The sequence below is a fragment of the Akebia trifoliata genome, chromosome 14 (genome assembly GCF_017979445.1).
Source record: "Akebia trifoliata isolate Shusen 1 chromosome 14, ASM1797944v1, whole genome shotgun sequence".
Classification (NCBI taxonomy): Eukaryota; Viridiplantae; Streptophyta; class Magnoliopsida; order Ranunculales; family Lardizabalaceae; genus Akebia; species Akebia trifoliata.
The window spans coordinates 11,722,031-11,735,541 of NC_141388.1; the positions used below are offsets into that span (position 1 = coordinate 11,722,031).

A 13,511-nucleotide genomic window follows, 5' to 3' on the forward strand; every position below is an offset into this window, starting at 1 on the left:
AAAAACAATAAGATCAATCCTCCTCAGGGACCATTTTGCAATGTAACTATGATTTCGTTCTCGTGTTCTGACTTCGTAACGAGATGATCTTTAAGAGATCACTTCCCTCGTAACGAAATCTCCTTTGTTATAGTCAAGTGGTTTGTTTGTCCATCAATTCTCTTGTTTCCTTGTCGTGCTTTTGTCTCAAATATTGTATTGGAATGACTAATCTATGCCAAAACCATTTTACCTATTCTAGGCACGTAAAATCTTTTTGTCAAACTTTTTCAATTGAGGTGCACATAACCATCATCCTAACTCTAGAGGGTCACGTTTTGGGTCTCAACGTCAATCCGTTACTGTAAGAATGACTCTCATAGATAGAATCTAAGGTTGCAAATGAGGGTAATATTGGGTTTGAGAAGAATGATCAATGTTTTAGGCTAGAGGTCGAAGATGAGAGAGCATTCAGTCAGTTTCTATTTAGTCTGTCAGAAAAGACCGAGTTCAAGTGGTTCATGTGGTCGGTTTGTAAACATAGGGGTGTCTCAAATATTATCCAAAACTAGGAGAGGAAAGAAAAAAATCTCATATCGTAGATCCAGGGAAGTCGGCCCAAAGGTCCACGATTTAATAAGCCCATTTCAAAAAGAAGAATCAATATGCCACGTGGCATATATGACCACGGGTCGTTATTTGAGTCCGATTTTGAAGCGGACTGGTTGCTTCAAAATTTTGAAGAAACCCTCTTCGTTAAAATACACGTGGCGTTTTAATTTATTTCTATATATCTGCCAAAATTTAGAACTCTAAAGTGCCACGTGAAATCCAAGGGAGAGGGTTTTATCAAAAGTTTGAAGAAGCATTCCGCTTCAAAGTTTTTTCCGTTTCGTTCCAGCTTAGTAGTTAGTTGTAGAGTGGGAAGCCTTGAGAGATCGAAAGAAAGGACCGAAGAGGCGAAGACAGCAAAATAACCGCAAGAAGGGAAGAAAAAAAAGGCCGAGAAATGGTGGTGAGTTCGAATTCATTTCTAGGGTTTTCGATCTCTGCATTGTTTCAGATCAGAAGGTTTTCGAATGGAATCAGAGGCTAGAGGAGATTAACATCTACATCTCTAACGAAGCTTTTATACTGTAAGATACAGTCCAACTGTTCAATTGTTAATGTAGAAGTCGTTATTAGGGTTATTTATTTGGATTTATTGGTTGGCAGTACAATCTGGTCTTCCCCGCGAAGATCGATTCGTCATTTTGGATGATAGGTGTTTGTTTGTTAGGGATTAGGGAGTAGAAGTAGTAATCACAATTCAATTTCATTTCTATGCTTCTGAATTAGGTATTAAAATACCTAAATTTGCAGAAGTAGTAATCTGTAATTGAAATTGACAGAGGATGGTACAGTGCACATAAATCTACATAAGAGAGACAAAGGGCTGATCTTGAGCAGAAGCGTCTTACGCTTCAGAGATTCCAAGAAGAGGTGAGCTTCGGATATATCTATCTATCTATATATATATATTTTTCCATTTATCTGTATCGATTGTATAGCGTGTTTTCAGTATTCATTTATACACTTGTTGCAGAAAAATAAATAAATAAATAAAGAGTAAAAATCTTGCACATTTTGCCCTTTTTTGGGATCAAATTTTGAAAATGTAGCTGTCCTATTTGAATTAATAACTTGTTGTCAGCTCTCATTCATTACTAAATGAGTTACTTCGAATTTATGGTTTGTTGTTTGGGCGACAGTTTGGGAAAGATCCTGACGTTGGATCAGGTTATCAGAAGGGGTCTCTGGGCAAAGAGAATGGAGAATTGAACCATTTGCTTCTTCATTGTAGAGTAGCTCAGGAGATTTGGGCTCGCTTCCTAGGTTTGTTTGGAGTAGTGGGTTGTTTCCTGTTTTGTCTCATTTATCGTTCTGAGTCATGGATGTTGATAGGCTATTTATTGCCCAATGCAAAGAGGTTGTTGTGGAGCTTTCTACCCTTTGTGATCTGTTGGGAATTTGGGAAGAGTGAAATGGGTGGGTCTTTGTAGGAAGGGAGCAACTTGTTTTGCGTATGGTAATTTCAATTATGAGTTCCCTATTGTCTTTATGTAAACTCAAAATCTTCAAGGAATTGAGGGTGTTTTCTTTGAGGACTTCTTAGGAAGATGGGAGTGGGTTTGTTGTATTGATATGATGTAAAGTGTTGCGGCCTTGGAGAGAATTGTATGGAGTCCAAGTACTTTAAAATAAATAGACCCAAGTGTAGATATGAGAATATTCATCTTTGAACCTCAATGCTACATTGTTTGGAGTCGCCACCATTCTTTTTTAGAAATGGGTGTGAATGGCCACCCGAATTGATTATTTTGAAGACCATTTTTTCATGGCATTGTAGTGACTCTCAATCATGGAAAAGGTATGGTCTACCTAAGATTTATGTAAGGGGATTCGATTAGAGAATGGGGAAGGTGTTAAGCACCCCATTCTCTCCACCTATGGTGGTTACCTTTAGATTTTGCCATTTTTGAAAAGATTAACATAACAAGTAAAATGCATGAGATGCATGAAGTGGGTGGGTGCACATAGTGTATGTACCCCTTTTGAAAGATGATTTAATGTTTGTGTAGACATGAGGAATATCCTATAGGAGAGGATATCCCATAAAGTCATCACATTTTTACATGAATTAAAATGTTGGTTTAAGATTTTAGAGAAGTTTCATGAATGAACTTCCCTTTAGACCCACAACCTTAATGTATGCATGCTTAACTAGAAACTTAGTGTTTTAGCCCCATCAAGAGAGCTACACAATTCTTCATCATAGCCAAACATGTGTGATGTGTGTGCATAGTGTACATTATGATACATGACATGAGAATGAGTTAAAAAGGGTTTCAACCTCCATCCTTTCAACCAAACTGCCTCAAGCATTCCATGCCCAAGGTTGAGGTTCAATCTACTCGGGATGAAAGAGGGTTCTCCATTACATCCTAGAGGCTTCTAAAAATAAAAAAAGAGGGTTAGAAGAAGAAGATGCAAGTTAAAAGAAAATAAATAAATAACTATTATCCCACCTTGTCCCCTTGGAGGTATTGAATGAACTTGAGCTTGAGAAATGAACTTGAAAGTTGAAGGATGTAGTTGAGGGTTGAGAGATGAGTAGAAATTTTGGTAGAGTTTTAGGTTGAAGGATGGGGGCTTGAGAGTATAAATTGTTCTTAGAAAATGAGGGTATTTATAGAGTTTTTGGAGAACTTTTGGGGATAAAGTGGTCCAACCCTAACAATAAAGAAAATGGACATGAGATTTAGGTTATTTCTTTTTGGATTTTTCATTTGTATGGGGGTAAAGATGACATTGTGAAGAAACCCTAAAAGCATTCTTTGGTCTTTGGTTTTTTGGTAAATAGAGGTGAAAGAACAAAAGCACTTTTGGGAGGATGAATAAGGGAGTGACATGTGTAAAGGTGGAGTGGTAGGTAAAAAGTAGACCTTGATTCATTTGTAAATAACACATAAAACAAGGGATGGAAGTGTATTTTTGAAATGGACCAATGGGATAACAAAAGCACTTTTGAGAGGGTGAATAGGAGAATGGCATGTGTAAAGGTGAAGTGGTAGGTGAAAAGTAGACCTTAGTTCATTTGTAAATAACACATAAAGTAAGGGTAGAAGTATAATTTTAAAATGGACTAATGGGAGAACTCCATGTATGTACTTGAAGATTCCCACCTTTTGAGGGTATGATTGGAAGTTCTCTCACCTTTATGGATTATTACAAAAGACCAAATAACCTTTTTGGTTTGACTAAACTTTTTGAGAAGGACATTCTTGAGTTTTCACAAAGGGAAAGTTGACTCTCCAATTAGATGATGCATTGGGTATTGGGGGCTTATGAGATATCAACATGTGTCATCTTGTGAAGGGGTACGAGATACGAGAGAATGGGTTTGGAGTGGACTTGGTGTTGGGCTTGGGTTTGGGTTAGGATATGGACTTGGGTTTGGGCTTAGGATGGACTTGGTTTTGGGTTTGAGATATGGACTTGGGATAGGGTATGAGTGATGGATATGGGTTTAAAGTGGATTAGGGACAAGGTATGGGCATGCAATGATATGAGATGCAATAAGCGTGCATGTATGCATAAACAATGATGCCAAGTGGCAATGCGGGTCCATTGAGAGGCTTAAGTCTAACTCGGAATCAATTCGAGGAAATTTGAATTTTCCTAACGGGTTCGTGCAAATTAGGGTGTCTACACCAAGACCAAGTATGTGGAGTGTAAGTTCAATATTAACACCATGAAGATGAATGTCCGGTAAAAAATGATGGTCTGGAAATGTCCCAAAGCAACCATTTTTATTATCTCAAATTTACTATATTTAAGTGTAGAGAGATTGAAAAATATGTTTCCCATAGAACTAGAACTAGATGGTTAAAGTGGAGGCATGCTTCCAAAGTGCCATGTGAGCATACCAATAAAATTAGAAGGAAAATTTATAAGATGACCATAAAACCAACTATGTTTTATGGAGTTCATTGTTGGGCGGTTTGGAAAGCATCATATTAATAAATTAGCTGAGATGAGATTCTGAAATGGATGAGTGGAAAAACTAGGAAAGATAATGTTAGAAATGAATGCATTCGAGAAAATGTAGGAATTCGTCTAGGCGATAAAATAATACACAGTCGATTGAGATGGTTTGGGACATACAGCAAAGGTTCAATAACAAAAGATATGGCTCTAGAAAAAATTGAATGAAGGAATATGATTTGTTTGTCCTACCCCAAATCTTTGGACCCTTTCGCTAGGTAGTGGAATAATTTGTTCTGGAATAACTTCTTGGCTTCTGTTGCCTAGGATAAAACAGAAAAAGGACAGAGAAAAGGTAAAGCCCTAGGCCTTCCATTATTAGAAATATTGACACAGAAATATGAATGGTTTCATCAATGAAAGCAACAACAATATCATGAAATATAAGGCTCTGATATTACAAACACCTACAACAAGCAATAAAAAAACAAATAAATATCTGTTCTATGATTTTATTTTTTTAATGTGAGATTGGGGATGATAGCTCTATTTTCGAAAATAAAAACAAATTGCTATTTTATAGACTGAAAACAAGTTGGTAAAGGAAAAATTTTCTTTGGGGTTTTGGTGGATGAAATTGGATCTCAACTGAAATTAGGGGAGTTTAGGAAAAGAAAATGTCAATGAGTTTTAAGCAGGGGAGACAAGCAATGCTTGAAACTTTTGACAAGTGGAACCTGGACTGGGTATCACTGGTTTATCTTGAGCTCCAACTCAAGCCCAAATATGTAGTTGATTATTCCCAAATCCAACAAAAACATGGACAACCTATAGTTTGATTGAAGTAGGGTTTGATATGGGTCTAAGGTTATGATGGGCTTATTCTTGGGTTTAAGGGGAGATTGAAGTTATGGTTCTGTTTTGGGGGCTGTAAAGAGTATTATTTTGGTATGAGGATTTTATAGTCTTAAATCAAGTTAACAGAGGAGTATCTATCAAAAAAAAAAATGTTGACAGAGGAGTCTTGCCTCATGAAGAAGCTAGCATCCAACCAAAACAATTATTCATTTTATTTGATAAAATAAGGAGTCATTCCTATTTATTAATGCACGTCCCTAAACAAATAAACATGTAAAAAAATTAAAACATCTAACTCTACTAACTTATTAACAAGCAACTATTAAAAGTTAACAACTCTAAAAAACATAACCTAGCAAGACTAGCTACTTTTCCTTACTCTGAAATTTACTAAAACTTATAAAAATGAAAATTTAAGTCACTGATTTTTAGTCGTTATGTTAAATCATTTGATTAGTTAGGCGAGTATTATTATTATTAGTTAGGTGATTTTTTTACCCCATCAAAAAAACAATCTTTGATTTTCTATAAATGGTAAATCCAAAGTTATTCATAATGTAACAGAAATATTAAATTATGAAATCTAATTTTGAGTATCCCAAAATTCTCCTTAATGGGATGAACTTCTGCAATGACTAGTGTGAGTACCATGGGTTAAAAAATTTGCCAGATCTTAGAGGCCTGATTAGAAGTTCTAAAAGAGTACAGAAACATCTGAATTTCATCCTTAGGATAATGTGTGCAGAATCTTCTTCACATTGGGAATCATGTGTTATCCATTGGAAACTAAAAGCTGTATGCTCAACTCAGATCCCAAACTGGATAAGGACCCGAGGAGAAGGCAGACATTGGAAACTCAGATCACTCTGTTGAATAGATTATTTTGTAATTTGATTGTGGAGTCTTGTGTTGCTCAATGGAAAGTTCTTGAATACTCGATTGAGATTACGTATTATTCGTTGGGTCTATTTATCCTTTTCTTTGATTGCATCTAGACTCGAGTATATTTTTTTCTTGTTAGGATTGTATATGGTTTTGTGTCTTTTGCTTACGGGTGGAGTTCAGAGAATTTTACCCTGATGGGTGCAAAGTAAGTTTTCTATACTTGATCCCATCTTCTTTTTTGGTAGGCTATATTTAACTCTTGTTTGTCAGATTGTATTCCTAGTATACTCCTACTTCCTGCTAAAAGAAGAAAAATAAAAAACGGGCTGAGAATTAGCAAGGAATAGGCTCCCCATTCTGTTTTCAAGAAAGAACATTTTCAGTTCAATGTTCGTTATCAGCTTTTTTTATTTTGTTTGGTTACAATGAGGCCACCACAGTAGTCATATCAAGTGTCAATCAAAGACATTTTGGGCCTTTTTTTTTTTAATATTAAAAACAAATACTCTACTTGCTGCACCTGAACCATATTTCGCGCATAAGAGGACTTGTGGATAATTAACCATTTTCCACTGTTCTATTAATCATCCATATTTCAATGGTATTCTTATCGAACTTTGTCGTTTTTCTTATGTGAGAATCCTGACATTTTTCCAGGAAGATTTCACAGGCGTTCCAAGCCTGATACTATACACTGCATAATCTCATTAATCTGATTGCGGACTGCAGTCCATCTAGCAAACATTTGGTTGAGTGGGAAACATCTAAATGCCTAGACAATTCTCAATGGGTAGCTTAAAAACAAAGCTTGAGCCCAAACAAGGTTCCTTCCTGTTAATTTCCTATTGAAATATGGACTAAAATACAAAACTTCAGATGTTACATGCAAACGAATAGGTATTCCCAAAATTCATATTTTTGTTGGTCATGGCCTCTATGTATGCATATATTGCTTACAGCCTCCATCCCAAGGTCCATTCCATTGCGTGGTCCTTGAGATTTCCCAACATGAACTATGAGGGTCTTCTAAAGGTCTGGAACCTTGTTGTTTGCTACTCTTGTTTTGCCTCTCGAAATTGTTTTCTGACATCTAATTTGCTGCAGATGCTGATCCTCTAGCAAACAGACCTATACAACAAAGTTCATTACCTGTAAGTTATCAACCAACAATACAGCAATTTGAAAATTAAGCATGATAGATTGATAGTGTGGTGTAGAGAATCACCAAGATCCATGAATTAGTATATCTCAACTCACAATGAACACACTCATGGTTCAAAGTTTTCATGCCATTTCAGCATGTTTTGGCGGAATATTCCAATTTCGATTGATGTCATGAAGGTTACCAAAGAACTTCGAGTAAATCCCATATGTGGAGTGCCTTTTTCTACTTCACTCTCACTTCTTGTAGGAGCTTGTTATAGTTTGGGAACCCCTTCTTCTGGCACGCGGATAACTGCACATAGTTCAAAACATGCTCACCTCAGCTCTCCAACAGAAAGTGTGTCATTCGTGCCCACACCACAAGGGGATACATTGTTGGGCCCACTAATCATTTAGGCCAATTTTTTGGTGGACCTATACACAAATTATCATGTTGCCTTCCACTGGCTTGCTCTCATATCAATGCACGTTTGATGAGTAATGTCAAACTTATGACAATGAGAACACAGGTTTCCCAGTGATCACTACAGGTTCTAGAGATTCTTTAGCCAGATTCTCATTATCTGAGTCATACATCGACTCTAAGCCACAAATGTTGTTTGAGATTAAAATCTTCCTTGTCAAACTTTTATGATATTTTGATTTTTAGGTATGAATGATGAGATGTAAGGAGAAACACAGGATTGTTAGGGATTGATATAGGTTTTTTAGTGATCAACATTGCTAGGAATCCCTTAGGAACATCTTCCCATCTCTGTCGTACGGTTTTGTTCTTTTTTTATGGGTAAGCTGAACTTGAACCATGACCTCGGAATTGCTTTGCAAGCCCATGTCTGTCCTACATTTGATGTGCAGCTAACATGATTTCAAATCTTGTCCTAGACCGAGATGACTCGGGCTTGGAATCTTCAATGAACAAGACAGATAGGCACGGCACCTCAACTGTGTGAAATCTCACCAGATGACTTGGATGATATTTTGAAAATCTCATTCGAGTCGGTAAAACTCAAAGTAGTCATAACTGGTATTTTATATATTTTAACTGAAATAATTTTTTTTTTAGACTTTAAATACATATTACCTAAATAAACTATTATTTTATTATCAAGCATCTTCTAAGTTATCTTTTTTTTTTTTTTTAATTGTAATTATTTTCATACAAATATATATGAATATACAATTGTAAATCGAGTTAGATGGATTATCTTGTCCGAGATAACTCCGTACATTTCCTACAGATTTCGAGGGTATCTCATTAGTACATTTGACATTGTTAAAGGAATATTTTTTTAAGCGTGATCTATGACTTTGAAAATTAACTGTCACTGAACTCCTAATATTTGAACGGTCAGATTTTGATGTTTTTGCCAAGTGGCATTGTCTCAACCGTCTAACTGCATTGCAGAAACAAAGTAATATAAAGGATCCGCTCCCGTCTATTAATAAAAAATAAAAAAAATGACGGGGGCTGGGGGTTGCTCTATTTGCACCAAGGTGGCTAATTGCACCCGCCTCAAGCACATTTTGGAGAGTGGAATGTATTGAAGGAAGTGAATGCAATTAGCCAAAAGGTGGGTGCAAATAGATTTAAAAAAAAACTCTTACCTTTTATCGTATTTCAATTATTTGAACTTTGAAATTAGAAATGTCATCGATTTTTTTTAACTTTTTTAGCCATCTGTTTACATGACCCTAGCCTTTTAGTTGATTAGTTCTTTTCCAGCCATCCAGCCAGAGAGAGAGAGAGGTCTTACAGCTTCAATGTCAATTTTGTAAATACGCAGTTTCCTTCTCTCCCTGCAACAGGTCCGATACGCAACGACTGTATGACCAATCGCTAAAACTAGAGAACTCATGAACAAAGCCACTTCCATAGCTCGTAGATATCTTTCACTTCCGTCTCGCGAAACACCAAATACATAATAAGCCTTCAGAGAAACAAACCCAAGAGACAACAAAGAACACAACGTAGTAATCCCCATGAATGGCTTACGACATCGCCTCGGCCCATCACTGAAACAATAAACACCTGCAACAACAACAAATAACACCAACCCATGTTAGCTTTTCTCTCTTCTATGTATCGATGTCATCCAATTTTGGGTTTTAAAAGAAAATTGGGTTTTCTTGAATATTCTTTCTTACATAATATAACAGCCGATCTAACGATGGAGATTAAAGGAATGTCTATGAGAGAGTATCGAAAATCATAGTTGTTGAGATGAGAAGAGAGAGTTAGCAATGAAAGAGAGGGAGTGAGAGAAGCAGATAGAAGGACAGAAGGGAGAAGGGTATCGGCTATGATTAGTAGAAGAGGAGAAGATAAGATGAGAAGAGAAGCAAACATGGTGAGCAAGAAGAATATAGTCTTCACTACTCTTAAAACTCGTTTAGATTTCTCATCTTTGCTTAAGTACCCCATCTCTCTCTCAAAAGCTTTAACCAATGAAGAGAGGTGGAGAGGAGTGCAGGAAAGTTGTTTTAGAGGCTGGGTTTGATCGAAACTAGGAAGGAAAAAAAAAAAACAAAAGAGGAAACTTTTAAAAAGGGTTGTTGAGAGAGAGAGAAAAGCCAAGGTGCAATGTTTGACTTGACTTCGTTGGTCATTGCTGAGAGCTGGTCAAAATAGAGTTTTCCTTTTATTCTTCTATTTAACTTCCAAGAATGGAAGGAGGGGAAGAATATTTAGAGTCGTGCTGGGTGACACCGAATTCTCACAATTCTCACGTGGATGGCTAACCGTAGATGATTTTTACTCGTATCACGTGGAAACACACCTATTGCTATGTTCACATCCCACGTCAGACTTGTGAGAATCGCAATAAATACTTTTTGTCATTTCAGCATTTTTCGAATACTTTATATTTTTGGAGTCGAGATCCCGTATGGTGTCCCGTTTCTATAGATAAATGGCCACAATTTGATTTGAAAATAAACACATTGGGCTGCGTGAAGGACTTGATTAGTAACCCAAGGTGTTTTACACCACCAACTAAACTAAAGTGTGCCAAGGAGACACCTAACCTATTTTGTACGAACGGGACACCGTATTGGATCCTGAGTATTGTTTCCAATCTTGTCACCCACAAATATTGAGTTGACTCAGATGAAGCTCGTCCGATTTAAGCATACCTACTCATAGGTTTTGTTAAAAGTTTGGAAGATTAGGAGTGCTCTTTGTTAGATATATTTTCTGTCCCACATGACACTTTTAGTCTTTTATAAAAGGAAGTTACTGATCTAATATCTAGAGTAGTGGTTACTAATAGTTAGAGAAGTAGTTTTCCTCTATCTATTAACTTCCAACTTTGATGGGAAGTAGAGTGGTAGTTACAAAAACTACATCAACAGTTACTAAAGGAAATGGGTCCTCTCTCTACCCATTTTAAGAGGCATTATACAATTTCCATCATTAGTGTGTAAATGCAGATTTTCTTTTAAGAGAAAGGGTCAAGAGAGAGAAACTCATCTCCTGGAGAAATCCATATTTTCATATCAACAATCTTTCTAAAGAAATTGCTATGGATTTAGGTATGTTATTTATCTTTGCAAAATCATATATGTTATTTAAATTGTATGTGAAAATCATGATAGTCAAGATCATAGACTAATTTTATTCATGAATTTAACTTACATGTGGTATCAGAGCCACAGGTTAAGACTTTCCTGATTTTCCATTATGATCTATTTGTTGGAATCAATTATTTGTGGAAGATTTCATATATATTTTATATGATTTAGTTTTGATTTTAATTTTTTTTCTTTTCCGCTGCGATTATTAAAGTTTTCCACAAAATAAAATCTCATTTATTTTATACCCAACGTGTTATCTATGGATTCTCATATATAAAATATGATGTTGTTGGTTGCTTTAATTAATTGAGAAAATTACATATTTTAGTACATTTTCTACTTTCCATTTTCAGCATGATGTTACATATTTATTTTTATTTTTATTTAATTGATAATATTGCTCATAATTTGTTCTACAGTATAGAACACAACACACAAAATGTGTATCATTAATAAAATCTGAATCATGTTTGAAATTTATGAGTAACATTTCTTGTATTGATTTGTTATAATAATAATAATTATTATTATTATTACTTTTTATAGTTTATTTGAACATGAAATTGCCACATGTATGAAATTGTTTACATGATGATTTGATGTGATTGATGATAAATTATTTTACAAAGTGATTATTTCAACTCGAAAACCTATTTTATGAAATAGTTTGGTAATCACCAAAGTGATCCAATTAGAAAGTCATAGGTTTCAAGTTGTAGTTTAGATCTTAATACTCATATCCCAAGTATTAAGAAAATGACTTTGCAAAGTTTGAATAGATATTTATATGTATCTTTAATCATGAGAATATTTTGGCTTGGCCCAAAGGTGCACCACTTTTCTTATGATTAATATACTAAGGTAAAATAATTAATGTGTATCCTTAATTGAAAGTTGGAATCGGATACCCAAAGGTAACGAACCTATCGGATTATGGATACATTATTAATTATTATTTTTTAATAGGTGAAAGGGAATCACCATAATAGTTAAAAGTTTAATTTTTTGTATATTGTAATTTTCATCCAAAGATGTGTTACAACAATATTATTTATTGTTTATTATTTAACTCAAAGCATTAATGTGTGAGCATATATTTACTTGCAGTTTCAATTCCTGTTTCGCTTCATTCACATGCTTCATCTGTTTCGATCCTTAATGGAGCAAATTTCTCAGACTGGTCTGAGCAAGTCCAGTTTCACCTAGGTGTATTGGATCTTGATTTAGCACTTCGGACTGAGAAACCGCCTGCTATTATTGAAGTTAGTAGTGCGGAAGAAAAGACTTTAAATCATTCTTGGGAAAGATCGAAAAAATTGAGCATTATGTTTATGCAAATGAGTATAGCGAACAACATTAAATCAACACTTCTTGTACCTGACACTGCTAAGGAATTTTTTAAGACTATGGAAGAACGTTTTCGTTCAGCTGATAAGTCTCTTGCTGGGACATTAATGGCTGAACTCACCACCATGAAGTTTGATGGTACTCGGGGGATACATGAGCACATCCTTGAGATGTCTAATCTAGCTGCTAAACTGAAAGCTTTTGGGATGAATGTAGATGAGTCTTTTCTTGTTCAATTTATTTTTAACTCCTTACCTCTTCAATATGGGCCATTTCAAATTCATTACAACACTATTAAAGACAAGTGGAATGTAAATGAATTGGCTAATATGCTTGTTCAAGAAGAGACAAGGCTTAAGCAAAAAGGACATCATTCAGTTCACCTTATAATCAAATGAGCTAGTAAGAAGTGGAAGAAACCTAAGAGGGGCAAAATGGCAAAATCAACTAAAATCAATGGGCCTCCTCAAGGTATAGAGGCTCATCAGAGGGGACAAAACAGTATCAAGTGCCGTTTCTATAAGAAGTTTGGGCATGTACAGAGAGATTGCCACAAACGTAGAGCATGGTTTGAAAAGAAAGGTAAGCCTTTAGCTTACGTTTGTTTCGAATCAAACCTTACTGAAGTTCCTTCTAATACTTGGTGGATTGACTCAGGTTCTACTGTTCATGTTTCTAATTCGATACAGGGCTTCCTTATAATCCAGACTTTAAACCAAAATGAAAGTTCCATAGTTGTGGGAAATGGAGTCAAAGTTCCAGTGGTTGCTACCGGGACATTTCGTTTATTTTTAGACACTGATTGTTATCTAGATTTGTTTCAGACACTTTATGTTCCTTCTATTTCTCGTAATTTGGTTTCCATGTCTAAACTTGACCTTGAAGGTTATTCCTTTTTCATTTCGTAATAGAAGATTCAGTTTGTTTAAAAATTCTTCTTTCGTTGGTTCTGGTAGTTTATGTGATGGTTTATATAAACTAAATCTTAATAATCGTTTTGCTGAAAGTTTTTTAACCCTGTATCATAATGTTGGAACTAAACGTAACCTGATCAATGAAAGTTCTTCTCACTTGTGGCACAGACGTTTGGGTCATATATCAAAAGAAAGAATGGAAAGATTAGTAAAAGATGAGATTTTGCCTAACCTAGATTTTACTGATCTCGATGTATATGTGGA

The 13,511-nt window shown here is 35.4% G+C and overlaps 1 protein-coding gene and 1 long non-coding RNA gene across 4 annotated transcripts; one reads left to right on the forward strand and one right to left on the reverse strand.

The window, feature by feature from the left end:
• The first annotated feature begins 8 nt into the window (after nt 1–8).
• Nucleotides 9–6,749, forward strand: LOC147386272 (uncharacterized). Its single transcript, XR_015172113.1, has 3 exons — nt 9–1,115; nt 1,371–1,461; nt 6,110–6,749. It is a non-coding gene; the product is annotated as an uncharacterized LOC147386272 (long non-coding RNA).
• A 29-nt stretch (nt 6,750–6,778) lies between these two features.
• LOC147386273 (uncharacterized) lies at nt 6,779–9,906 on the reverse strand. Of its 3 annotated transcripts, XM_086423828.1 has the most exons (4): nt 9,559–9,906; nt 9,168–9,442; nt 7,596–7,705; nt 7,263–7,377 (listed from the first exon to the last, which is right to left on the reverse strand). In XM_086423828.1, the coding sequence occupies exons 1-3, from the start codon at nt 9,833–9,835 to the stop codon at nt 7,637–7,639; spliced, it is 621 nt and encodes a 206-aa protein (XP_086279954.1). In that variant the 5' UTR covers nt 9,836–9,906; the 3' UTR covers nt 7,263–7,377; nt 7,596–7,636. The 3 variants fall into 3 exon arrangements, with proteins under 3 accessions (XP_086279952.1, XP_086279953.1, XP_086279954.1); XM_086423826.1 differs by lacking the exon at nt 7,596–7,705 and having other exon boundaries at nt 6,779–7,377; XM_086423827.1 differs by having other exon boundaries at nt 6,785–7,705.
• Between the last annotated feature and the right edge of the window lie 3,605 nt (nt 9,907–13,511).

Coding starts and splice junctions, on each gene's coding strand:
- LOC147386273 (XM_086423826.1), bottom strand. CDS start 9,835: ATGGGGTACTTAAGCAAAGATGAGAAATCTAAACGAGTTTTAAGAGTA. Junction 9,443..9,558: donor TAGATCGGCTGTTATATTAT/GTAAGAAAGAAT, acceptor TTGTTGTTGCAG/GTGTTTATTGTTTCAGTGAT. Junction 7,378..9,167: donor ACAAAATTGACATTGAAGCT/GTAAGACCTCTC, acceptor TTTGTTGTATAG/GTCTGTTTGCTAGAGGATCA.